Raw genomic sequence first — 27,567 nt, 5'->3', positions numbered from 1 at the left:
TGGGCTAATTGTTAAAAACGTTTACATTATCTTTGTTTCCATTCCACTTTCTCCTCAGGTTGCTCCTCGTTTGAATTCTCGATGATAAAATTTGTCAGCAGGAGAGGATCTGTTCCTCCATCAATCGGGATTGCCTTTTGTACCAGTGGTTGAAAGTACTTCCCTGCAGATTTTTTTTTTTTTTTGCTGCTTTGCTCATTTCCTTAATAGTTACCAAAGAACTGCACTTCCACAAAACACAGTGAAAACAAGAGAATGGTATCTGAAACTACCAAAAAAAAAACCACCTTCTCTTCCCTCCTCTTACTGGCAACTGCATGGGTCCGAGTTTGTTTTCACAGCTGGGGCTCATGGAAACTCCTGTACATGGCTGGGCTCAGTGGGAGTCAAGGGTGTCACTGCTGCAGAGACCAAGCCCTGAAGTGAAATTGCCAACTTTTTCTGATCTGTTCTGATACATACAAAAGCATGATCATAAGAAATACACAGTGGCAGATCTGTATTGGCTAACTCAATAAAGTGCCAGACTTTATCATCAGAGAACAATTTATGAAGAATTTTGCTTTGTATAAAACTATTAAGCCATATATAAATGAGTAAAACCCTGTAAATATTTTTTAGCTCATTGGGTGAGTTGCACTAAGAAAAGCAGAGCTTCTATGGGAACTTTTCAGACTTTTCAAAAACAATTACAGAAGGTAATGTAGCAAATGTACTTGTTTAAAGCACCCATCTTTCCTCATATGGACCCTGCCTCCCAAAGGTGCCCCCCTTTCCTGTGCTATAGTGCCTGTTTCTTATGCCCACCTTCCTAACATCTGCGTGTAAAAGACTTTGCAGACACATACAGCTCCCCCACCACCATGTGATGCCTGAAAGAGCCCTTGTGTGTTTCTTGGCCCTTACCATATGCCTTAGTAGTACTGGTGAAGGATTCACAAGTGACCTGTTCTGCTATAAAAATGTATCTCCCCTAAAACCCCTGCTCTCTGCCCAAGTTGCTATGTGCTGCAGTTATTCAGCAGTGCCATAGGTAAAATCCCTACATAGTGGCAGGGGGGTTTAGGCGTTTGCAGTCTCAAAATAAACACACAGCCCTTAGACAAACAGAGTTTTAAATGGAAACAGCTTGGCCACATGGTGGCTGCACTTTGTGGAATCCTTGCTATATCATTTTACTTTATAGCTAAGAGTGAACTCTGTATGTTAAAATATTCACCAAAACTGCACAGGGGGGTAAGAGGAAGGAAGAGCACCACTGAGGCAAATATAGCTAAATATGAAGTTTTTTTTTTTAAATACATAAATTGAGGAGGAAAAAGCTTGGAGGTGAACTGCTTTCTAGTAAACAGCGGAATCACAGTGAGCTGCAACCTCCACAGTCTACTGCTAAAGATAGGCTGCAAGACACCCTGTACTTGCCTCCATAATTCCATCTGTAATCATGGGGCAGTGGCAAGCACATGTTAAGCTCAAAAAACCAAACATGCTGCAACTGGTATGCAAGAAGCTCAATCTAATACTGTGTTTTCCCCTACTTCTGTGTGTTATCAGATAAACACTGCATCAAGCCTGGAATGCTGTACACTCTGTAGTGTATATACTATATTAATGCTGTATACACTTAATGATATAATCTCTAAAGTCTGCTAAATAAACTTTTTTTTTAAACAAAACTGAGGGTTTAGTTTGTTTATTGTTCAGAGTAGAAATATAAAGGATATTCAACACGTGAACTCCACTGTTTATTGTTAACAACTACCCTAAAACCAATACAATTCTTACTTTTAGAAGCACAACATTAGAAGGTATCATCTGGCACACTTCTTGTGCCTGCAGCTTAAGTTGGGTCAGTAGTGGCACTCCCCCTTGTAATGCTTTGACTGGTAAGGGCATAAGTTTAGTAGAACACCAATGAACCAAGCCCTGCTGTGGGCCATGGCATACCAACACTGCACAAATATAAATGCTGCCTCTGACCCATTCCTATCAGGTCTTTGACTGCTGGAGACAAAGCACCCAAGAAGAGATGCAGATGATTAAGTTGTGGTCTACATTAAAAACTTAAGGCAATATAAATGTGTGACTGAGTGGTGTAGTAAGTCCACATGCCTGAGCAATAGTTATACTGCTCTAATGCCCTCAGCTGTAGACAGTGATCCGAAGGTAGCTACTGCCACTTTGGTGGACCTATGCCAATGGGACAAGCTCTCCAAGCACTGTAAGTAGGATCTTCACTAAATGCTGCGATGCAGACAAACCCTCAACCTATGCCTTAGAGAAACATAAAACCTGTAACTGAGGAGAGGTGGGATGAGGAGTGAAAAATGTGTAAGACAATAGTTTTAGAAAAGCAGAATTTCCAATATGTAGTTTTCACTTAACTAAAGATATATCCAACATCAGTGCTTTTAACTCTGACTATAACGAGCTCATAATAGCTAGCAAAAGCAAGCTTCTCCTCCCACGTGAAAGAATTTAGTCTCCCATTCCTTGTAAACAAGGACTAAAGCACAGAGGATTAACCCTTTTAGATGATAAAAAGTAATTGTGCTGACATAACAGACATTCATACAAGACAGTCTGATAAAAGTTAGCATTCTTAAAAAAATCAACATAGTTCTTAAGCTATGAAACAAGGGCCTATCAGTTACCCAAAGTTTAAGTAATTGTGAACTGATCATTGTTCTCGCTTAGACATTTCTCATACAGTCCTGCAATGAACTGGTCTTAGCCCAATACTAGTCACTAGCTTTAAGCAATGATCTGGGGAAAAAGAAAATAATTTCTAGTAAAATTTGCATGCAACAAAAATTAAATACCCTGGCATCATGACCTGACCCATTCAATAAAGTGGACTCATCTGACCAACATCCACATTTTAGTACAGCCAATAGCAACATTACATATCCAGGCATATAGACTATTGCAACTTACATGATGAAGCACTACAGGCTGCCAAACCATAACTTAGGCCTTGTCTACAATTCAGTTTTGTTGACAAAACAGTGGCAGTGTACACACTAAAATGCTCCTGATGATGTAACTCCAACATAATAAAATCCCCTCAATGAGCAGTATAGGTCTTTTTGCAACTATGACCAGGCCTACACTAAAGTCAAGCTAGTTTGTGGAAAATTAAAGGTAATAAGATGGAGTTTGGAGTGAGATGGGCAAACCACATGTCCATGGCTGCTTCACTTAGTCAGAACAGAGGCCATTACCCATACTCTAGTTAGAACATCCTAAGAAAGTTCATTAGATGTAGATAAAAACGAACAGGAGTACTTGTGGCACCTTAGAGACTAACAAATTTATTAGAGCATAAGCTTTCGTGGACTACAGCCCACTTCTTCGGATGCATATAGGATGCTATATGCATCCGAAGAAGTGGGCTGTAGTCCACGAAAGCTTATGCTCTAATAAATTTGTTAGTCTCTAAGGTGCCACAAGTACTCCTGTTCTTTTTGCGGATACAGACTAACACGGCTGCTACTCTGAAACCTGTCATTAGATGTAGATAAGCTTCTTCCAGGGCCACTGTGTTAGCTGATGAGCTATCATCTTGAATACTTCATTAACAATGTGCTGGCTTAATATCTTGTAAGTGTTACCACAGGAGCAAACATTTGAAATACAGGTCGTTAATATTCATAACTTCAGATTAAAAAAATGATTGCATGCAAGTAGCATAATCATTCAACAAATCATAACTTTTCCACAGACAACTTACATGCCATAATTTTGTTGCAATTTTGTAACCGTGGTAGCAACAATGATCTACATAGTCATATTTTAATAATATGTCACCGTCAGTCCACACTGCTTTGGATAGTTATCGAACAGAACCAGTCATCAGCATTGGATGCATGTCCCCTGGAAGGGTAGTTGAAGCATGAAGGAACATATGAATCTTTAATGCATCTGGCACAAATATCTTGTGATGCCGGCTACAACAGTGCCATGCGAATGCCTGTTCTCACCCTTTCAGGTGACATTTTAAACAAGATGCAGGCAGCATTATTTCCCACAAATGTAAACAAACTTATTTGAGCAATTGGCTGAACAAGAGGCAGGGCTCAGTGGACATGTAGGCTCTAAAGTTTTACATTGAGTGCACTTTTTTTTTTTTTTTTAAACACAATTCTACAGTTGCAAGTTCAACTTTCATGGTAAAGAGACTGCACTACAGTACTTGTATTGGGTGAATTGAAAAATACTCTTTCCCTTTACAGTGCAAATTTGTAATAAAAATATAAAGTGAGCACTGTACACTTTGTATTCTGTGTTATAACTGAAATCAATATATTTGAAAATGTAGAAAACATGGACAAATATTTGGTATTGTTTAACAGTGTGATTAATCACAATTAATTTTTTTTAATCATTTGACAGCCTTTATGTAGGAATGTTCTAACTCTGGAAAGGGCTGGTGGGAGACCTGCAGATAGTTCTGAGGCCACAGAGCAGCTACTGACCCTGTACTTGTTTCTAGGAAACACTTGCAAGGAGGTATTTTCTCCCCCTGTACTTCATGGGCTGCTTCAATTTGCCATTTGACCTGTATTTATTTCTATAGCATCGGGCAGGATCCAGGTTTGTTAGTTTATTTTTCTGACAACACAGAAAAACTTCAGCTTCTTTTCATATAGTTACCATCGTATCAATAAGATGGCCAGGAACTTGCATCATCTGATCCAAAAACCTTCATACAACAGCCCTGTGCTCCCCGCCCCACCTTAGAAAAAGGTTGAGGAACAATACTTGCAATTCTGTCTAGCCATGTAAGCATTGCTTGTGAAAGCATTCAGGGGGAATCTAGGGTGTCAGATGACAGATCATGGTTGTTTTTATGAAGGAGGGGGCTGACAATATCTAGCTAGACATGGCTGCCTGTATAGTGAGGAGACCACTACTTCAGGTAAAAATCTCCCCCACTTAGGGCCACCGAGTCCCTGATCACCAGGGATATTTTCACTACTGAAGATAAATGGGGCTATCAGGTTAAATTCTGACTGGTGCCCACTAAGGAACTGTCTGGCCTCATAATATGGAGATCGGGGGAGATCAGTAGAAAAAAATAAGTGATGGGCTGAGGCCCCTTAGTACCTGCCAGTTCTTCCACAGCTGAACCTGCTGTCCCTCATCTCTCTGTAGGCAGCTGCTGGGGGTAGAAGGTGGTAGAGACAACACCCTGCAACAGAATCTGGGAACATTGGCATTAGGACATGGTGATCAGCAGCTCCTGTTGGTCACAACCAGGTATTTTCCCAGTCCTTTAAGGGTGGCATAAAATCCCTATCCCATTATTCAGTCTTTCCAGCATGAATGATATTGGATACATAGCTATAACCTTTGTCTGGGGCAGCTGCAGACCTCCTGAGCATAGTTTCACAATACACAATTCACTCTGAGTCTAGCTCACCTTTTTTTTTTTAAATAAATATATATATTTATTTTACTATTGATTCTCTGTGAAGGTGAGCAGGATAAACTACGCTATTTCCCCTTTGGCAGTTTGCCTTCTCATCCTGCTTCAGCAGCAGGAGCAAAAAATGGACTCCAATGCTCTGAAAATGTTTCAAGTGGCTAATGCTCTCCTGTTCTCAAAGAAGATGGGCTTATTAGTCTCCCTCTGCCATGGGGTCTCTCAATGTAGGCACTGGGCTGGAGCTAACCCTAGACCCTCTTTGGGTGGGAGCCACAAGGGCCTGTGTCTCTCCTGGAAATCTCACTCTGAGATAACAGTATGGGGGCACCTGTATAGAAGAGGCAGCAGGGAGAGGGAACTGGGCTCAAAGGTCCCTTACCACATTCTTTGGTGTTGATATTGTCCATACTCTGTCTGGTCCCCGCCATCCACAACCTGCAGGCCAAGGGGCAGCTGAGCTCCACAGTCAAGAGGTGTGTGGCTGCTGGTGTGGGTTGTAAGGACTCAGGAGTGACCTCCTATCTGGTATTTTGTCCTTCAACTTCATTCCTCTCATGGAGATAGATATGGGGCTGCTTTCCCTGGAGCATGTTCTTTTCCAATCCGCTGCCTCTTTTTTCCTGCCTGAAATGGAACCCTACCTAATCTGGGCTGCTTCTTACCCAGTGGAGCTACCCTCTCCCAACCTGCCTGGCAGGAGGGAGAAAGGGCATGCAGAGGCAATCCACTTGGGCTGGGCTGAGGAAAAATTACATCCTATCTGCAGAACCAGCTGAGGTCCCAACAAGGGGAGACCAGGAAAAGACCCTTCCTTTTGCCTCTGGCTTTTCTCACCTTACTCCCTCCTCAGAAGGTGAAGTGGAGCTGAGGGGACAATCTCACCCAGAAAAAGCAAACCCGTCCTGGGACACAGCTGGTTAACATTACTGAATCACATTTTAGTTTAAAAATTTGAAATACAGTTTGGAATTTTTCTCAGAACACTGTGGTAGCAGAGAGGTATGGTTGAGCCTGCCTGCTGCTGCAACAGCAGAAAAAAAATGGAGGGAACTTCCGGAGGCAGGGCAATACCCCACAGCCAGTGACTGACAGGTCTGGTTCTGCCTCCAAGCTGCATGCAGGCCGAAGAGCCCCATTGTAACAGACCTGGCACAAACAATGAGCACTTCAACATACAGCTTGTGTTAGACACACTAATGACTCCAGTTCTTTAGAAATGGGGACTAAGTTTCAAAAGTGATCAGCAATTTTGGGTATTCAACCACAGACACCTTAAAGGGGGCCTGGTTTAAAAAGGGTCAAGTTGGGCACCCAAAATCTAGTAACTTGTGAAAATCTGTCGCATACTATAGAAACAAGCCCTTCAAAAACTCAGTGTGAACTTTGCTCCTGTCTGAATTTCCTTTACTAAATACTTACGTTTACTAGTGTTTAAATGTAAGCTATCCTGCATATATATATTTTTATTCCTATTACCCCTCCCCCCTCCTTTGATATATTCAAATTTTCCTGATACTTGTAATGTATGAAAGTCTACTCTAGCTAAATTCTACTCCAAGTATAAAAGAGGAACTCACAGTGATATTTGGCATTTTTTAATTTAGGTTTGTTTTATTTAAGTTTAATGTTAATTCCATGCTGTGTTTCAGTAAGAACAATACAGATTCTGTATCTGTGGCTCCAGTCAGATATCCAGTAGTACAAATTAGCTTCAAGTTACACATACTGAACAAAAGAGGTTGAGCGAGCGAAGGGGGGATAGGGATGGGGAAGGGAAAAAAAAAATATTGAACACGCATGCAGGCTTTTCAATGCCACCTTCAATGCTAACCTGCTTTGAGGAAAAGTAAAAAGTAGGCAAGAATGAGCAGCCACGGATTGTTGAACTGTTACCAGCACCAAATTTTTCAGCAACATTTCAGCAGTTGGGAAACTTTTTTTAAACAGTAAAATCACTACAATAAACGTTCCAATGCAACCTGAAACTTCAAGCTAAACACCCAATTAAGTTTAAACACTGGTATAAAATTCAGTTTAAACAATTATAAAAAAGGAAAAATGCCATCACATGCGCCCTACAGTGCGATAACAAATCTCTCCCCTAAAAGTCTAATGGCTTTCAAATGTAATATTCACTTCTAATAATAATCATCACATCTGGCAGAAGACAATACAGTAATGCTGAAAAAACCTTTATGCAGTCCTGTTAGTGTCTTAAAGAACCTAAAAGCTGGCACCAGTAAAATCCACAGAAATTCACTCTTGCCTTTAAGAACTTTTAAACTGTATAAAAACAAAAAACAAAAACAAAAAACCCAAAAACAAAACAAAAAAAAAAAAAGGGGGAAAAAAAAGAAAAAGAAAAAAAAAAGAAACCCAACAGGGCAGGAACCTAAATTCTGAGACCCAATGTAAAAGTCAGATTTGGTGGTTCTCAGAGTGACACTGAGGGATTTGTTGGGGAGGGTGGGTGTGGTCAGAGATGGGTTCTCTTGTTGGCCATGGTGTCTCACTGGTTTTCATCTTCCACATCCTGCAGCGCTTCTTTATTCTGTTCTTCACCTACAAAAGGTGTAAAAATGTAGTCAGCTGCTTCATCATTTCTATACAGGAAACCTACAAAGTTGCTAACATCTTGACATTGACTGTTTTCATGCAGTTTAATCATATATAGAACATATTTATAAAACCAGTTTTAATGTAAAGTCCTTCCAAGGAAAAAGTTCTGCACTCCAAGCTTGTGACGTTTTTTGAACACTGACTGATGCCACAGGCTATTAGTACATATTCCCAGCTAGAAGGACAGAGTCAACCAAGAACCAATAAGCTGACAATCAAAAGATGCACATGTGCTCTCTAAGAAGGCACAGCCAAGACAAAATTATGGAACAACTGAAAATCAACACAAACCTAGCGACAACTACAACCATACAACACATCAAATCGTACTTCCCTAATAACTTCACTTTTACTGTTAAAAAAATGAAGAATGTTGACTTAAATGAAGAAATGGTGTTTAAAACACTGGTATTTAGAAAATGAAACATCTGCCACTCATTTTGCTTAGGCCTGATCTACATTTGGAAGTTTAGGTGGCATAGCTCTCATTTAGGTGTGTGGAAAAAAATCCACCATCCCCAATCAACATAGCTACGTTGGCAAAAGCCCAAGTGTAGATGCAGTTCTACTGGCAAAAAGGGTCCTTTTGCTGATATAGCTTATTTTGTTCAAGGAACTAGTATAAACTATTCTGACAAAAGAACTGTTGCCTGTAATGTCTGCATCTCCACTGGGATACCTATACCAGGCAAGCCCCTTCCTGTGACGAGAAGGCCACCTCAGTCTCAATGCTACAGTCAATTTTGCAGAAGAGCTCCACTGAAGTTGCACAGTATATTAGTCTTGCCAATCAAAACTGGTATATACGAATACAGTTTCCAACTTTGCAACTCCAATGCAGGAAAACAAGCCAAAAATCCTGGACTTGAGGTTATTAAAGATGACATTTTAGGCAGATTCTCTCCATGCTTCTTGTTTGATGCCAATTAGTTTGGAGCTATTTACCTGGGCTGTAACATGCAGTGAAAAACCAGCTTTTTCATTTAAACTGTTGCCTACCAATGAGGTCTAAACTAGTTGTCCCCTCCCATTCCCCAACTAGAAGCATGCTTGCCATCTGTCTATGTCTTTTCCTGAAATCCAGTGGAACTACATAAAGTGAAAAAGTCTTAACATATGTAAGCTAGTGCTGCAGTATGTGCAAGGGTCAAATGAATTGATGAAGTAATTCAGGTAGATTTTTTTCTATACAACTACTCTTAACCACAGTGAAATAGTTCTGCCTCCAGGGACAACATATAAACAGGATTATCCATTCACACAATTTGCTGTAAAAGCCAATCAGATCAGTCAAATGACTTTTGGCTTCCAATCAAAATGCCTGCAAAGGGCATCTCCAGGATTAGCACTAGGTACAATGTAAGGGAGATTTTGGAAGATATAGCTTATGGTGAACAAAAAACCTATGTGTACAAAAAAACAACACACAATTATATGACAGATCAACTCAATTTAAAGAGCAAAACAGTAGAAGACTTAACTCAGGAATATGGTTAATATGTACAGAAGATCTGAGCATGCTCTAACAGGCACACTTAAGCAAATACTATAAAACAGACCAAAGTGAAAGTACTTTTCATGCCCAGGTATTCTTAATATCTATCCAGTCCAGTTACAAAAATGCCTAAGTCAATTCGGGTCAGTTACATCTGATGCTGGGTAGGGGAGACAGGTCATGAATGGGTAGAAGAGAGCTTAGCCCTGGACTGGCATCAGATACAAGCAATTTATCAGCTGCAGGATAATAGTATGCAAAGCATAATTAGTGACAAGAGGAAAACTGAAGTTGAAAAACTTCACTGAGCCATGATGAGGACTTACAAAGTAGAGTTTTTAGGAAATGAACAGTTGGACTTTCCTTTAGGAATCTACATAGCAGGAAAGAAGGGGAAAACAGAAATCATATGAAAGACAACATTACAAGCATGAAAATAAATTAACAGCTTGGATATGACACATGGTTAAAAGATACAATGAGATGGAGAGCTGTAGAAGCCCAGTGACAGCAAATTTGTTAAGGAACAGTGATACATAACCTACAAAATTCAATCAAAAGTGAACAGAAGTAGTTAAAGCCAAACTATAACTACAGTTTTATTGGGTCATTGATTTATCAGATAAATTAGTAGTTATATAGTAAAATAAAGTCCTCCCTTTCATTTTTTTAAGGCATTTCTCACATGTACACAAACAGGTGCATATACATTATGCTTTTTGTATACATCAGTGCCCATATCAAATGGGTTCACAATCAATAGGCCCCTACCACATTCATGGCCATGAAAAACGCATCATAGACCGTGAAATGTGGTCTTTTTGTGCTTTTACCTTGTACTATACAGATTTTACAATGGAGACCAGCATTTCTCAAAATTGGGAGGGCTGACCCAAAAGGGAGTTGCAAGATTATTTTAGGGTGGCAATACCATACCATGCCACCCTTACTCGCATTACTCCTGGAGGGATTCTGCACCAAAACATTTAAAATTCTGCAAATTTTATTTGTCAAAATAATGCAATATAATTACACCAGTTTCAATTGTTCTGGTAAGTTATTTGAACTACAGTAACTCCTCACTTTAAGTCCTCCGGGTTAATGTTGTTTAGTTGCTGATCAATTAGGGAACATGCTCATTTAAAGTTGTGGAATCCTCAACTCTTAAGTTGTTCGGCTGCCTGCTTTCTTCACAGCTGGCAGCCGCTCTACCCCCCCCCCCCTTCCCTCAGCGCCTCCTGCCCGCCGGCAGACCTGCGGATCAGCTCCTTCCCCCCTTCCTCCTGCCCGCGGCAATCAGCTGGCTTGCGGCATTTCGGGGGTAGGAGCGAGGACTCCCCCTGCCTCCCGAACGCCACAAGCCAGCTGATTGCCCTGGACAGGAGGGGTGGGAGGGGAAGCCTGCGTGCCCAGTCCTCATTCCTCCCCTTCCCTCCTGCTCCCTAAACACTGCAAGCCAGCTGATTGCCCCAAGCAGGAGGGAGGGGGGAGGAGCAAGGACTCAGCATGCAGGCTCCCCCCTCCCTCCCCTGCCTCCTGTCCTGGCAATCAGCGGGCTTGCTGCATTTAGAAGGGAGGGGAGGGAGGGGGAGGAGCGAGGACGCAGCCTGGGAAGTAAAGGGGGAGGAGGTGGGGGGGAGAAGAGGCAGGTCAAGGATGAGGGCTTGGGGGAAGCGGTGAGTGGACGGGCTGAAGGTTGAGCCCCACCCCCTGCCCCTGGTGCTTGCAGAGTAGGGGAAGCTGCCGCTGCTGCGCAACGTGTTTCTCCTAGTGTACAGCACCTTCAGGCTCCTTGCCTGCCTCATCTCCAGTGCCAGTGGGCTGTGCTTGTGTGGGGTAAGGCAGGGGCACCTCCCAACTGTAGTACTGTATGTACAGTATGTTTGTAAACACACAGCATGTGCACACTACTCCCCCGCAGCGTAGTATTATATTGCTTGTTTAAAATTGTTTAAAATTTCCCTGGAACCTAACTTCCCCCATTTACATTAATTCTTATGGGGAAATTGGATTTGCTTAACACTGTTTCACTTAAAGTCACATTTTTCAGGAACATAACTACAACGTTAAGTAAGGAGTTACTGTACAATACAGAAAAAAGTCACAATAACTATTCAGCATTTCTTAAAACACATGAAAGTTAAGTTCCAAATACTTGGTAACTAATACCCTGCATTCCAGTTATAATCCTGGATTTTCATTTAAATCACATAACAGAACACCAAAGAGGGGAAAAAAAAGTAGAATGTCATTTTAAATTGCTCAGACTTTCACACATGAAAGTCAGAGTTTTGCTAATCACTGTCCTGTACCTAGCTGGGTAGTTTGGGAAGTGCTTGGTTCTGATTGTCCTGACATCTTATTGACTACTTAGGAAATATTTTATTTTGCCCTCAAAAGTCTTTTATTAAAAAAATGGGTAAGTAAAAATCTAACCCCATTGTGCCACTTTGGCCCAGGAAAAAAGTGAGAAAGTGCATAGATCTTCCCAGCTGATTCCCTTACTGACATTTATAAGGCTTTACATCACCCTGGCAATGTCGGGGGCCTTAAAACTTTTACAGGTTTTATGCTCCTGGGCGAATTGATTGAGAATGGGAACAGTTAACTAACCATAGGATAATTAATGTTACTACGCAGAAAGGCTGCTACATTTCTGCCACAGAGATGAGATAAATTAACCATCAACGGCCACATTAACAAAAAGTGTTGGTGGGTGTTTGTTTTGTTTTTCTTTTTTTAAACACGCATGCTAGTTTCTTTACTGAAAATTGATTGTTTTTAAGTTAACATGATACTAATATTTAATTAAGTGTTTTTTCAATTCTCAAGAAGTGACATTTTACTAGGCAGGCTGCTACATTTCTGCCTGGGGAGAGAGCTTTCCTCCTGCATAAGAAAAAATCCTACCTTCCTTCACGCCCCTGAAGCCACATTATCAAGCGAGAGGCACAGAGTCTCTCTTGTTGGCCAGCCCCACCCCGAAGGTGATCAATGTCTCCCCGCAGGCATGCACACCCAGAGCCCCCCTGCCCACAGTGATCTGCATCTCTGAAGCTGCTCCAGGCATGCTGGAACAGATATGCTGCCTGGGTGGACGGGGAAGAGACGTGTATCCCCCCTGCAGATTTCTTTTACATTTTTCTGCATGGGGGGCACAGAAATATGAGGGCCATATGAACTGAATGCTGTCAGTAGTTTCCTGTGCTGCTGCCTTCAGAGCTGGGTGGCCGGAGTGTCATGGCTGCTTACTGAGGGCCCAGATCTGCAGGCAGCAGCGCCTCTGCCTACAGAGCTGAGCTCCCTGTCAGCAGCTGCCGCTCTCCAGCTCTGAAGGTAGCGCCGCCGCCGCCAGCAGCAGCGCAGAAGTAAAGGTAGCAGTACCGCAACATCCCCCCCCAATAACCTTGTGACCCCCCCCAATAACCTTGTGACCCCCTGCCCCCCACTCCTTTTTGGGTCAGGACCCCAATTATAACACCGTGAAATTTCAGCTGTAAATAGCTGAAATAATGAAATTTACCATTTTTAAATTCCTATTTGGTAGGGCCCTAACAATCAGATACTATCAATCCAAAAAAAAAAAAAAAAAGAAACCCACCCTGATTTTACAGAAGTTCTAAATTTAGCATAGTTACTAAAAATTGTATTAATATTAGAAAAATCAAAGTCATAGTAAGATACCTTTATCAATAACACTATTTCACATTAAACTGGGCTCTAGGGGGAGGAGGGAGGCCCCACAACTGGACTCTGGGGAGTTGGGGGGAGTGCAGGTGTCTGGACTCTGGGGGCCCACACAGCCCCCTCCAGAACTCCCCAACTGGAACTGGGTTGTCATAGGGATTTCTTTAACTCTCTACTCCTGGGGGAATCTTTTTTTGATGCTCTGTGTGTTGACATACTTGTTAACATTTTGAAATAAATTACCAAAATAATTGAAACTGGAGTGATTATATTGTGTTATTTTGACAAACAACACATGCATAATTTTTAATTGTTTGGCACAGAATTCCCCCAGGAGTATCCTGTTTGGGAGTACCATTTATGCATCCCAGGATCATATTAGCTCTTTTGGTCACGGCGTCACATTCAGCTACCATGATCCGCTCATCTTTTTCAGAGTCACTGCTTCCCAGGAGAGAGTCCCCCCATCCTGTAAGTACGGCCGACAGTTTTTGTTGTAGATCACACACATTTAGCCATGTTAAAAACACATTGTTTGCTTGTGCCCAGCTTACCAAGCAATCCACTGAGTCAGTGACCTGTCCTGTTCATTATTTACCACTCCCCCAAATTTTTGGATCTTCTGCAAACTATCACTGATGATTTGATGTTTGGGTTATCGATGAAAGTGTTTAATAGCCTAGGGCCAAGAACCAATGCCCATTGGACCTCACTAGAAACATTCCTTTGATGATTCCCCATTTATAATTACATTTTGAGACCTATCAGCCAGTTTTTAATCCATTTACTGTATCCAAAATTAATCTGATATTCTAGTTTTTAATCAAAATGTTGTGCAGTACCAACTCAAACATCTTACACAAATCTAAGTCTATAATTCAATAGCAAGCCTAATTTTCAGGAGGTGATTAATGTAACTAATATTTTTCTCCCATGCGGTTCTGAGTAGCAACCTCACATCCCAATGATATCTATTGCTCTGCTCATCAAGACAATCAAAAAAGTGAAGGTGTATTGACTGATAAGTAAGGCATGATCTCAAGAAGCATCCAGTGTGGTTGTTACTTGCCCGGGGGGGGGGGGGGGGGGGGGCTGGGGGGGGGGGAAAGAGAAGGAAGGCAACATACTAGTAACTGTATTGTTAACAGTCTAACCAGTCTAACATACTAGCTATCATCACTACAGTGTTATTTCTTTTTACAAAGATTAATCAGTCCACTAGTCAAATTCCAATTTTGTAAATATATTTTGCTGACCTGAAATTTCTCATTATTTCAGTTAAACTATTGAAAAATTATCTTCACAATTCTATGTGCAGACAAGTGGTTTTCAGCTATCCTGTTTAATAATAAAAACCAGGAAAGCAATGAGATTAAGTTGAAAAAGGAAAAAAAAAGTCAGTTGGAACATCAGGAAAAGCAAGCTCTACTATGACATGGAGCCAAGGAAGCAGAAGCCCAATACTTGATTAGGACAACAAAAACTGAAGATGCTATAATGAATAATTTGCATTGGCAGGGAGAAGAACAAAGTGACCTACTATAAATAGTTTTTCCTATCTAATTTCTATGGATTCTACTGAACACATTTTAATGAACTTGCATTCAACTAAGCACAGCTTCTTAGAATGAGACAATGCACTGGTACCTCACGGTAGCAAGGCAAAGTTCAGTGCATCACTGACACTAATCCCACTTGGTTTCATCAAAGGGCAACCACCATACTAAAGGAACAATGATTTTGAGCATCTAATCATAGGGAAGACTGCATTTACCAGTAAGTGTAATATACTATCTGTACAGATCCATAAACTTGAACATGCATGAACTTTCTGCACCAGTTGAAATGCTCCGTCTAGAACAGTGGCTTTCAACCTTTTCTCATTTGCTGACTCCTAACAAATTTCAAATGGAGGTGCGGACCCCTTTGACAAGGTTACAGGTTGAAAACTACTGCTCTAGAAACATGTAGGAGCAGCCTGTGTGCTCCCTTGTGAAACCTGAAGTTTGGACCTAAGGTTACACTGGGGGTGGAAAGGAAGGTCTGTGGTTCCTTTCACTTATTCAGAAAATGTCAGACTTCAAGGAAGTAGGAATAGGTGAGTAGTCTGGATCTATATTAACGATCTAGCCCAATAAATTAAGGTTACTTACCTGTAATTGGAGGTTCTTTGAGATGTGTGGTCCCTATCTGTATACCACATGTGGGTATGCATGAACACCACGCACTTGAGACTGGTAAAGTCTTCCAAGTAACATCCTTTGGTCCACACCTGTGCCCTGGTTCTCCTCGTGCTCTACACTGAGGGCATAAGGGGAAGCATGAACCGGCCACCTCTAAAGTTCCTTCTCTACCACAAATCCAGGTATGATCCAAAGCAGTGGGGAAGGAAAGCAGGTAGTGGAATACAGATAGGGACCACACATCTCAAAGAACCTCTAGTTACAAGTAAGTGCCGTTTATTTCCTCAAGTCCTGGTTCCTATGTGTATTACACACATCGGTGAATGGCAAGCAGTACTCAAACAGAAAGGGGTGCAAGGATGCAGGCAGTATAGATGCCTGTTACAATGGAAACCCCAAGGTTGCATCAGCAGAAGAGGCTTGGACCAAAGCATAATGTCTTGTGAAAATACAGCTGTTACTCCTGGTTTCCCCCATAAACATGTCCAGCATAGGCACATCTCAGAGAGTGGTACTGATCCTGCCTGTGCTCTAGTGAAATGCTCCCAGGTAGGGATATGCGTCAACTGATAGCAAAGGAAAATATAGCCAGAAATCCACTTAAGAGTTTGAGCAGTAAGAGTCTGAGTAGTCAGTGGTCGCTCTGCTACAGCAACAAATAGTCTACTCTAGGTGATTTCTTAATAGGTTTTGTTCTTTGCAGGTTGAACACTAGTGCTTGTTCTGACGTTGAAAGAACGAAGTCTCCTCTCCTCTCTAAAAGCACGAGGCTTCAGTAAGAATACTGGTAAGTGAATTGATTTGTTTACGTGTAACTCAGAAATTACCTTCAGGATGAATTTTGGGCGGAGGCCAAGGGGTAGCGTCTCTTTATGAAATGTAATGACTGGGGCAGGTTGGTCCCAATTGGCCCCAAGGTCACCTCTCCCTCCTTGGCTGACATAATGGCAACCTGGAAGGCAACTTTCATAAATAGATGGGACATCAAGCACAGGGACAACAGTTCGAAAGATGGTCCCGTAAGTGATGAAAGTAGGAGACTGAAGTAGTAAGTTCCCAGTCACACCCTTTAGAAATCTGGTTGTTACCACACGAGTAAAAAATAGAATAGCCATTACCAGAGGATGAAATGGTCTAATTTGGCTAGGTTGATATCCAATGAGTTAACAGAGAAACCAGATGTCTTTAGAGTGAGGAGGTTGTCTAAAACTGCAGAAATACCAGCTAACCCTGATAACTGATTCTGTTGCACCCACATAGAGAAGGGTGATCTTAAGGTGTTGCTGCTTGGATCTTTCCATGGCTGCTTGTTCTACTAGCAACTGGGGACAGTGTGTGAGAACAAGAATAATGCCCCTTTTACAGACACAAAATGTTTTTCAGCCCTTTTAGGGGTAGGTACATATTGCCAGTGTATGCCTAGCTGGTTCCATAACAGCTTCACTCACCAAGAGAGAGCTACCCTGTTGGACTCTGTGGACTGCAGGATATCCAAAAGCTTGTACTGTGTACTTGGACTTCTAATGGAATGTGAAGTTCTGCCAACAGTTCTCGATAGTGGCTATGGTAATCTGGTGGGACTCCTCAAGTGAGGAGAGGGGTATGCCTATCGGTACCAGCTCATCTTCCTCTTCCATGTACTCCTATGGAGTTGGGTGCCATTGTCTAGGAGGAGAGGAATTATGTGACTATCTAGTAGAGAACATGTATCTAAGGAGTTGTGCATAAAGATCCTTTGGACACCAGCAGGGCCAGTAAGAAAGATCAAAGGCTAGTTGAGAGGGCCCCAAGCCATTGGGTACCAGCAATCTCCTGGAGGGTGACCCTGCTTGGGCAGAGGACAGGTCCAAGAAATACCTAGGCGAGGGGAGGCAGGAGGATGTTTTATCTTGACATCCGTTTCCGCTAATAGGAAGGCTGGATCCTGCTTCAATCAGTGGTACCATAAGAGCTGGTGAGGAAGCACTGGCTCACAGATGGATTAGGAAAGTAATTCTTTTCTCCTTGAGGTTGTATCCTCTTCTCGGGTTTCCCTGAAAAGGACTGGGCACAAAAGTAGAAGAGACTGTGGGTCCAGAAGTGCAAAGGGATACATATACTATCCCAGAGGATCTCAGCCAATCCAGGAGTACAAGGGTCCCAGTTGTTGGATCGGTCAGATCCCATACCATGTCAGACTTAGTGGTCGGTGGGTCTTTACAGGATCAGTCCAGTACCAAGGAGAAAGAAAGAAAGCACCTCATTTGGAGCTCTTGGTTGTTACAGTTGTCAGTCCTTCAGCTAGTTAGAGGTCATGACCAGCACTGGTGTTTGTTACCAAGGTTAATACCATTGGAGCTTTACTCCTGCACATTATCCCTTCATGGTTGGAACCTGTGTGCAAAGGCTCATCCAACTTGGAAGAAGTTAGAGAGGGATCCTTCTCTCCAAGCAGGCTTATAGGGGGAATCTGATTTTATGCCTGTGAAAGCACTCCCTAGTTTCATGAGAAGCCCGAGAGACAGTCTGGAGATCGATCTGAGGGTGTGCTGTTCGAGGACCGCAGCTGAGGTAAAGGGGGAATCTCCGCAGACTGGATCTCACTGACAGTCTCGTGGCTTTCTCCCTGAGAAACTTCCTTACTCAGAGCTCTCGTCCATCTCTGCTCTGGAATGGAAAGGAGTGACAGATACTGCGCCTGACTGAGGTATGAGCAAGCTGAAGGCACCAAAGGTAGTCACTAACAAAGAGCAAGGGCAGGAGCCAGTTTCTGAATCCCAGAATTTTGTGCATAGTTATACTCCCAAAAGTGGGCACAGAAGGTCCCCAGGATGAGGACAAACTCAGCTACAGTAAGTATATAAAATACTATAAAAACAGTAAAACTATACACAATTATATTTACAGGAATTAAGACAATGAGAGGATAGTTCCAGACACAGAATTCCAACTCAGGCCATGCGGTGGTGGTAAGGAGGAATTGAAGAGGAAGCTAGTCCACACCACCCCTTATAGCCTCTGTGCAGAGCATGAGCAGAACCAGAGCACAGGGATGGACTAACAGATGCCACTTGCAAGATTTTCCAGTCCCATGCACATGTAGGCAAGTACTCTGAGGAAAAAGGGTTATCATCAATAGTACAACCTTACAAAGTTCAATATCAGAAGCAAGTTCCCCATATACCAGGAGACAACTCAAAGTGGCATCGAACCCTGCTAGAACAGATGCAAAACCTGCAGACATATCTCTACTGTTACAATGATCAATACTGTCTCCCAATACACCTTTCAAGATTAACGAGTCCTACACATGCTTATCACAACATGTGGTATACCTCATCCAGTGCATCAAATGCCCCAACAACAACTATATGGGTGAAACCAAACAATCACTATGCTCTAGAATGAACTCACACAGAAAAATGATAGAAGACAAAAACCACTATCACTGGTGGGTGAACACTTTTCAAAGTGATCACTCCATACCTAATCTTTCAATACTTCTCAGGGGAAACCTGCAGAACACTTTCAAAAAACAAGCCTAGGAACTTGAATTCATAGCTCTGCTAGACACAAGAAAACATGGATTTAAGAGGGACACTGATCTTATGGCTCATTACAACAATTTAACAGACCACACCACCCGCTACCCCTTAATTATCCACTTCAAATCCTTTATGGATAACAATCTAACCCAATTGCGCACTTCATTTCAAGTAACCAACTCTAACACGTTACGCCTTCAGTTTATCAATCTGTCCCAACCTGTATTTAGCTCAGACATACTGCATACTTCCCTTGATCGGGGTGGGGTGTGGGGGGCGGAGGAGGGGGGGGGGCGCAGTTGTCTCAAAAAATTGTACCCTCCAACAAACACGGCAAACAATTAAAAATAGGAATCTGGCTAAGATACCAAGATAAACCTCTTTAATCCTTGTGAAAAGAACTGGATATTTAATTACCCCAACTGATCAACGCTCTACAACCAAGCACAATGCTGATAGGGCACTCAATTTTATTTTAAGGGAATACCACCACCTAATTAATCACTAGCACCACGGCTAGTAAATAAGACTGTCAATCAATTGCAATTAACTCATGATTAACTCAAAACAATTAATCATGATTAATTGCAGGTTTTAATTGCCCTGTTAAACAACAGAATACCAACTGAAATGTAATTAATATTTTTGGATGTTTCCTACATTTCCAACATTTTCAAATATATTGATTTCAATTACAACACAGAATAAAAAAGTACAGTGCTCAATAAGACAAATATTTGCACTGTACAGATGATAAACAAAAGAAATAGTATTTTTCAATTCACTTCATACCAATCTCTATCATGAAAGTGCAACTTACAAATAGTTTTGTTTTTTTAAAAAAACAATTGCACTCAAAACCAAAACAATGTAAAATTTTAGAGAGCAGACAAGTCCACTCAGTCCTCCTCCTTGTTCAGCCAATCACTAAGAAAAACAACTCTGCATTTATGGGAGATATGCTGTCAGCTTCTTACTTACAATGTCACCTGAAAAGTGAGAAAAGGCGCATAGTACTTTTGTAGCCAGCATTGCAAGGAATTTACATGCCAGATATGCTAAACATTCGCATGCCCCATCATGCTTCGGCCACCATTCCAAAGGACATACTTCCATGCTGATGACACTTGTTAAAAAAATAATGCATTAATTAAATTTGTGACTGAACTCCTTGGGGGAGAATTGTATGTCTCCTGTTTTACCCGCATTTTGCCATATATTTCATGTTATAGCAGTCTCGGATGATGACCCAGCCATGTTCATAGACTCATAGACTTTCAGGTCAGAAGGGACCATTATGATCATCTAGTCTGACCCCCTGCATGATGCAGGCCACAAAAGCTGACCCAACCCCTTTCCCTTGACTCTGCTGTTGAAGTCCCCAAATTCTGTGATTTAAAGACTTCAAGTCGCAGAGAATCCTCCAGCTAGCAACCCCCGCCCCATGCTGCGGAGGAAGGCGAAAAACCTCCAGGGCCTCTGCCAATCTACCCTGGAGGAAAATTCCTTCCTGACCCCAAATATGGCGATCAGTAGAACCCCGAGCATGTAGGCAAGATTCTCCAGCCAGACCCTCATTGGCCATTGATACTATTTACCAGCGATGGCACGCTGTTGATTTGACTAAAATCACATTATCCCATTGAACCATTCCCTCCATAAACTTATGTAGCTTAATCTTAAAGCCAGACAGGTCCTTTGCCCCCACTGTTTCCCTCGGAAGGCTGTTCCAATATTTCACCCCTCTGACGGTTAGAAACCTTCGTCTAATTTCAAGCCTAAACTTCCCCACGGCCAGTTTATATCCATTCGTTCTCGTGTCCACATTAGTACTGAGCTGAAATAATTCCTCTCCCTCCCTGGTATTTATCCCTCTGATATATTTAAAGAGAGCAATCATATCCCCCCTCAGCCTTCTTCTGGTTAGGCTAAACAAACCGAGCTCCTCGAGTCTCCTTTCATACGACAGGTTTTCCATTCCTCTGATCATCCTAGTGGCCCTTCTCTGTACCCGTTCCAGTTTGAGTTCATCCTTTTTAAACATGGGAGACCAGAACTGCACACAGTACTCCAAATGAGGTCTCACCAGCGCCTTATACAACGGAAGCAGCACCTCCTTATCCCTACTAGATATACCTCGCCTAATGCATCCTAAGACCGCATTGGCTTTTTTCACCGCTACGTCACATTGCAGACTCAGTCATCCTGCGGTCTACCAGGACTCCGAGGTCTTTCTCCTCCTCCGTTACTTCCAACTGATGCGTCCCCAGCTTGTAACTAAAATTCTTGTTAGTCGTCCCTAAATGCATCACCTTACACTTTTTACTATTAAATTTCATCCTATTTCTGTTACTCCAATTTACAAGGTTGTTCAAGTCTCCCTGCAGAATATCCCGATCCTCCTCCAAATTGGCAATACCACCCAACTTTGTGTCATCCGCAAACTTTATCAGCCCACTCCTACATTTGGTTCATTTCAAGAACACTTTCACTGCAGATTTGACAAAATGCAAAGAAGGTACCAATGTGAGATGTCTAAAGATAGCTATAGTACTCCACCCAAGGTTTAAGAATCTGAAGTGCCTTCCAAAATCTCAGAGGGACAAAGTGTAGAACATGCTGTCAGAAGTCTTAAAAGAGCAATGCTGCGATGCAGAAACTACAGAACCCGAACCACCAAAAAAGAAAATCAAACTTCTGCTGGTGGCATCTGACTCAGATGAAGAAAATGAACATGCATCAGACTGCACTGCTTTGGATTGTTATCAAGCAGAACCCGTCATCAGCATGGATGCATGGCCTCTGGAATGGTGGTTGAAGCATGAAGGGAAATATGAATCTTTAGCACAGGGCTTCTCAACCTGGGAGTCGGGATCCCTCAGGGGGTCGTGAGGTTATTACATGGGGGTGGGGGAGGTGTTGCAAGCTGTCAGCCTCCACCCCAAACCCTGCTTTGCCTCCAGCACTTATAATGGTGTTAAATATGTTTAAAAGAATTTTTAATTAGGGTTGTCAAACGAATAAAATGTCATTTGCGATTATAATCGCACAGTTAAACAGAATACCATTTATTTAATAGAATCATAGAAGATTAGGGTTGGAAGAGACTTCAGGAAGTCATCTAGTCGAACCCCCTGCTCAAAACAGGACCAACCCCAACTAAATCATCCCAGCCAGGGCTTTGTCAAGCCAGGCCTTAAAAACCTCTAAGAATGGAGATTCTACCACCTCCCTAGGTAACCCATTCCAGTGCTTCACCACCCTCCTAGTGGGTTAATTACAATTGATTGACAGTCTTATTTACTAGCAGTGGTGCTAGTGATTAATAAAAGTCAAACCTAGACCTCCCGCACTGCAACTTGAGACCATTGCTCCTTGTTCTGTCTGCCACCACTGAGAACAGACTAGCTCCATCCTCTTTGGAACCCCACTTCAGGTAGTTGAAGACTGCCATCAAATCTCTCCTCACTCTTCTCTTCTGCAGACTAAATAAGCCCAGTTCCCTCAGCTTCTCCTCATAAGTCATGTGCCCCAGCCTCCTAATCATTTTCACTGACCTCCACTGGACTCCCTACAATTTGTCCACATCCTTTTTGTAGTGGGGGGCCCAAAACTGGATGCAGTACTCCAGATGTGACCTCACCAGTGCCAGACAGAGGGGAATAATCACTTCCCTCGATCTGCTGGCAACGCTCATACTAATACAGGCCAATGTGCAGTTAGCCTTCTTGGCAACAAGGGCACACTGCTGACTCATATCCAGCTTCCCGTCCAGTGTAATTCTCAGGTCCTTTTCTGCAGAACTGCCCCTTAGCCAGTCGGTCCCCAGCCTGTAGCAGTGCATGGGATTTTTCCATCCTAAGTGCAGGACACTGCACTTGTCCTTGTTGAACCTCATCAGATTTCTTTTGGCCCAAACCTCCAATTAGTCTAGGTGACTCAAGACTCTATCCCTACTCTCCAGCATACCTACTTCTCCCCCCAGCTTAGTGTCATCCGCAAACTTACTGAGGGTGCGATCCATCCCATCATCCAGATCATTAATGAAGATATTGAACAAAACCAGCCCCAGGACCGACCCCTGGGGCACTCTGCTTCATATCAGCTGCCAACTAGATATCAAGCCGTTGATCACTACACGTTGAGCCCGAAGATCTAGCCTATTTAAATATTTTTGGATGCTTTTACATTTTCAAACATAATACAAATTGTACAGTGCTCATTTGATATTTATGTTTTATTACAAATATTTGCACTGTAAAAAACAATACTATTTTTCAATTCACCTAATACAAGTACTGTAGTGTAATCTCTTTATCATGAAAGTTGAACTTACAAATGTAGAATTATGTACCAAAAACCTGCATTCAAAAATAAAACAATGTAAAACTTTAGAGCCTACAAGTCCAATCAGTTCTACTTCTTGTTCAGCCAATTGCTCAGATAAACTAGTTTGTTTACATTTGCAGAAGATAATGCTGCCTGCTTCTTGTTTACGTCACCTGAAAGTGAGAACGGGCGTTTGCATGGCACTGTTGTAGCCGGCTTTAGCATAACTGGCATGTAAATATCTTGCAAAGATTCACATGTCCCTTGATGCTTCAACCACCATTCCAGAGGACATGCGTCCATGCTGATGACGGGTTCTGCTCGATAATGATCCAAAGCAGTGCGGACTGACTCATATTCATCTTCATCATCTGAGTCAGATGCCACCAGCAGAAGCTTGATTTTCTTTTTTAATGGTCTGGTTATGCATTTTCAGAAGTCTTAAGATACTCTGATGCGGAAAGCATGCTCCACACCTCATCCCTCTCAAATTTTGGAAGGCACTTCAGGATTCTTAAATCTTGGGTCGAGCGCTGTACCTATCTTTATAAATCTCACATTGGTACCATGACGTTGCACCCCATAATGCTTTATAGAAACATGCTTATGAGTGTAAATATGACATAACTGGAATATGTTTTACGCTAGATATGCCATGTAACATATCTTTGCCATGGTTACGTTCTACTGAATGTATTCATCCTATTTGTATGCATGTATCATTTTTATATCTGAAGTTATGAGTGTTGGCTCTATGTTTGTATTTAAAGTGTTTGCTGTAGGAAGCACCTAAGGCAGATTTAGTGTGAAGGGGTTATTCAAGTAATTGGGAGTACTTAACTAACAATGGACCTTGAGAGACACCAATCCACATCTGAGCTTTCTTGGGAACTTTCAAACTAGCATGTGAGCAATGGAATCGGTCTGTAAAGAACTGAGTCATGCACGGACATGTGACTTGACCATGCGACTCCAAAGCTCCATCTTGTCGTTTCTACACAGGGAAGAGAGAGGTTTCCACCCACAGGAGAGATACCTGGAAACCCCTCCATTTTGTCTTCAGCTGGCTCAAGAGAGCCTCTCCACCCCAAAGAGATGCCTGAAAGAAACTGGAACAAAGGACAATAACTACAGGGGTGAGAGTGATTGCTGGACCCAGACTAGGAGGAAATCTAGTCTGTCAAAGAAGCTTATTGGAACATCTCTGAGGGTGAGATTTACCTGCATTTAGTTTCCTACTGTATTAGGCTTAGACTTACCAAGCAGAATAAAATAAAACAGGCAACTTACTTTGTTCTGTTATTACCTAGAACCACTTAAATCCTACTTTTTATACTTAATAAAATCACTTTTTGCTTATTAACCCAGAGCAAGCAATTAATTCCTTGGGGAGAAAACAGCTATGCATCTCTCTCTATCAGTGTTATAGAGGGCAAACAATTTATGAGTTTACCTTGTATAAGCTTTATACAGAGTAAAATGGATTTATTTGGGGTTTGGATCCCATTGGGAGCGGGGTATCTGGGTGTTCGGAGACAGGAGTACTTCTCAAGCTGTTTTCAGTTAAGCCTGCAGCTTGTGGAAGACGTGGTTCAGACCTGGGTCTATGTTTGTAGCTGGCTAGCGTGTCAGGCACAACCAGGCAAGGTACTGAAGTCCCAAGCTGCCAGAGAAAACAGACAGAGGTAGTCCCAGCACATCAGGTGGCAGTCCCAACGGGGTTTCTGTGACCCAACCCGTCACAGTTACCTTCTTTGCATTTTGTCAAATCTGCAGTGAACGCGTTTTTAAAACAAACAAGTGCTGGGTCATCATCCAAGACTACTATAAACTTGAAATCTATGGCAGAATGTGGGTAAAACAGAGCAGGAGACATACAATTCTCCCCCAAGGAGTTCAGCTGCAAATTTAATTAACACATTTTTTTTAATGAGACTCATCAGCATGGAAGCATGTCCTCTGGAACGATGGCCGAAGCATGAAGAGGTATATGAATCTTTAGCGCATCTGCCACGTAAATATCTTGTGACGCCAGCTACACTTATACATGGTTTTGTTTTTGAGTGCAGTTATGTAACAAAACTACATTTATAAGTTGCACTTTCACTACAGAGAGATTGCACTACAGTACTTGTATGAGGTGAATTGAAAAATATTATCTTTTGTTTTTATAGCATAAATGTTTGTAATCAAAAATAAATATAAAGTGAGCACTGTACACTTCGTATTGTGTTGTAATTGAAATCAACATATTTGAAAATGTAGAAAACATCTAAAAATATTTCAATAAATGGTATTCTATTAACAGCACAATTAATTGTGCGATTAATCGCAATTTTTAAAATTGCTTGACAGCCCTACTCGTAACATTTACTCATTCCTCCATGAACAAAGTCATTCACTATGAAACCAAATGCCTATGGAGATATTAACGCTGACCTTCAGAGGGAAAATAGGAAGCTTATGTTTTGGGGTTTGTTTGTTTTTTTTTGTTTGTTTTAAATAGTGTAGAGAAACCCTGAATAATGGTGATAATAGGGAACCTAAGGGGGAAAGGGAAAGAAGACTGGTCTTCCTGCTAGTCTTACTTATTAGAAATTCAGGTCTATAGACTATGGATAACTGGAAAGATGACAAGCACCAAGGAAATTAAACCTGATTAAATGAAAAATAACTTCTGTCCTCAAAAGGGTTATTGCTGAAACCAAATATTTTAATTTAATAGGGAGAAAACCTCTCAAGGATTCAACACATCATCCCTTCAATTAAGGGCTAAGAAAAACTCCCAGTGTACACTAGTTTCATCTCCATGAAGTCATCCAACATAAGACGGGAAGATAGAAATTCGCTATTGTAAGCTGTAAGGAAAACACAGTCAAACAAAAAAATGCACAAGTCCAAATCCACCCCACACCTACATGCTTGCAGGTCCCCTTTAGCTTAACTTGAATTTTTGGGGGAGATAAAGGGTGGAGCAGCATTTTAGAGCAGATGTCTACTTACCATCACCCTGCATATCTGAAGTCCATAGTGTCAGGTTATCACGTAACAACTGCATGATAAGTGTAGAGTCTTTATAACTTTCTTCACTCAGTGTATCCAGTTCTGCAATAGCATCATCAAAAGCTGCTTTTGCCAACCTACAAATATCAGAATAATATACAAGATGTCATAAAACAAACACCTATAAAGGTATCTAGCTTAACTTGTTTCATTGAACAAACAAGATTTTTTAGTTCAGTTAACGAGACCACAGCTACAGTTTTTGGGTAAAATTTTCAAAAGCACCTAAATACTTAAGAACTTAAGTCCCATTGACTTTCAAAGTCACTTAGATGCTATGTCACAGGGTGACACTGGGCCTTTAATAAGGTAAGAGCCAATGTTCCTGTGCCTCATCAGCTAACTCCAATTGATCTTAAAAGAGGGTACCTGGGACCTAAGGAGAAGAGACCTAGTCAGTGAGGGCTCACTTAAGAGCACCCACTGATTCAGCTGGGAAAGGGACAGGTGAGCTGCCAGAGCCAAAAGACTGTATGTGATTCCTGGGAGAAGACTCAAGGCAAGCGAGCAGCAAGAGAGGTTTGTTGGTTAGCATCCCTGATCCAGGGCTAGATGCCAGACAGCAGCAGAGGGAGGTGCTTGCTGGCTCGAAGTCAGAGAGCCAAAGGCAAGGGTTGAAGACGGGGAGCAGCAGAGAAGCTTACTTGCTGATGTCTCCACACCAGAAAGCTGGATTCAGGGGAACAATGGGAAGGCTGGGGGAGTGAGGGATGCTCCTAAGGTAAAGGTGAGCTATTAGCAGAGAGGATGTGGGCATTCCCACTGAGAAGACTGGGGTTGCACTCTAGCTTGAAGGGCTGATGTGGCTGTCTTGGCAGAGGGGCAGAAGAGAACTGACAGAGTCCAGCCAGGTGTGGCTGAAGACACTGGTGTAGGATATACAGCACACTGAGGGGGAAAGGTGTCTTGGGATTTTAGTGACTACTTGCACTGTGGCATTAAATAGACTATGTGTTGGGATGTTCTAGACCATTTGTACAATGTTTTTATCATAAATTGGTTCCAAGGAGGGCTGTTTAAGCAGGACAGCATGAAATGGAGTTACTAGAGATTCTGAAAGGGGAACTGAGGCAGGCATACAGGTTGTGGCATGGTCTGGCACACAAGGGTGCTCCAGCCTGGGCCACCCTCTTACACACTATATCCTGCAGTATATTGAAAATAAAGATCAACTGCTTCCTGATTCGTTAGTGAACTTGAAAATAGATTTAATGGCCTTTAATTAAATTGTAATTG

At 42.0% G+C, this 27,567-nt stretch overlaps 2 protein-coding genes across 13 annotated transcripts in view; one reads left to right on the top strand and one right to left on the bottom strand.

Annotated features, from left to right (window-relative positions):
* Positions 1 to 1,676, top strand: part of MYO1C (myosin IC) — a 123,389-nt gene extending 121,713 nt beyond the window's left edge. For all 11 annotated transcript variants that reach the window (XM_065573399.1, XM_042858071.2, XM_065573402.1 and 8 more), the window contains one exon: positions 59 to 1,676. In XM_065573399.1, coding sequence (XP_065429471.1) covers positions 59 to 85 — 27 coding nt within the window. In that variant the 3' untranslated portion in view covers positions 86 to 1,676. The remainder of the gene's footprint in view (positions 1 to 58) is intronic.
* A 5,339-nt stretch (positions 1,677 to 7,015) lies between these two features.
* Positions 7,016 to 27,567, bottom strand: part of YWHAE (tyrosine 3-monooxygenase/tryptophan 5-monooxygenase activation protein epsilon) — a 77,653-nt gene continuing 57,101 nt past the window's right edge. The window contains exons 5-7 of one of the 2 annotated variants that reach the window (XM_042858074.2): positions 26,272 to 26,408; positions 9,872 to 9,918; positions 7,016 to 7,993 (exon numbers count right to left, since the gene is read on the bottom strand). In XM_042858074.2, coding sequence (XP_042714008.1) covers positions 9,911 to 9,918; positions 26,272 to 26,408 — 145 coding nt within the window. In that variant the 3' untranslated portion in view covers positions 7,016 to 7,993; positions 9,872 to 9,910. The remainder of the gene's footprint in view (positions 7,994 to 9,871; positions 9,919 to 26,271; positions 26,409 to 27,567) is intronic. The other variant, XM_042858073.2, reaches the window with a different exon arrangement.

This window comes from Chrysemys picta, chromosome 19 (assembly GCF_011386835.1).
Source record: "Chrysemys picta bellii isolate R12L10 chromosome 19, ASM1138683v2, whole genome shotgun sequence".
Classification (NCBI taxonomy): Eukaryota; Metazoa; Chordata; order Testudines; family Emydidae; genus Chrysemys; species Chrysemys picta.
This window is presented reverse-complemented; position numbering and strand designations above follow the sequence as displayed.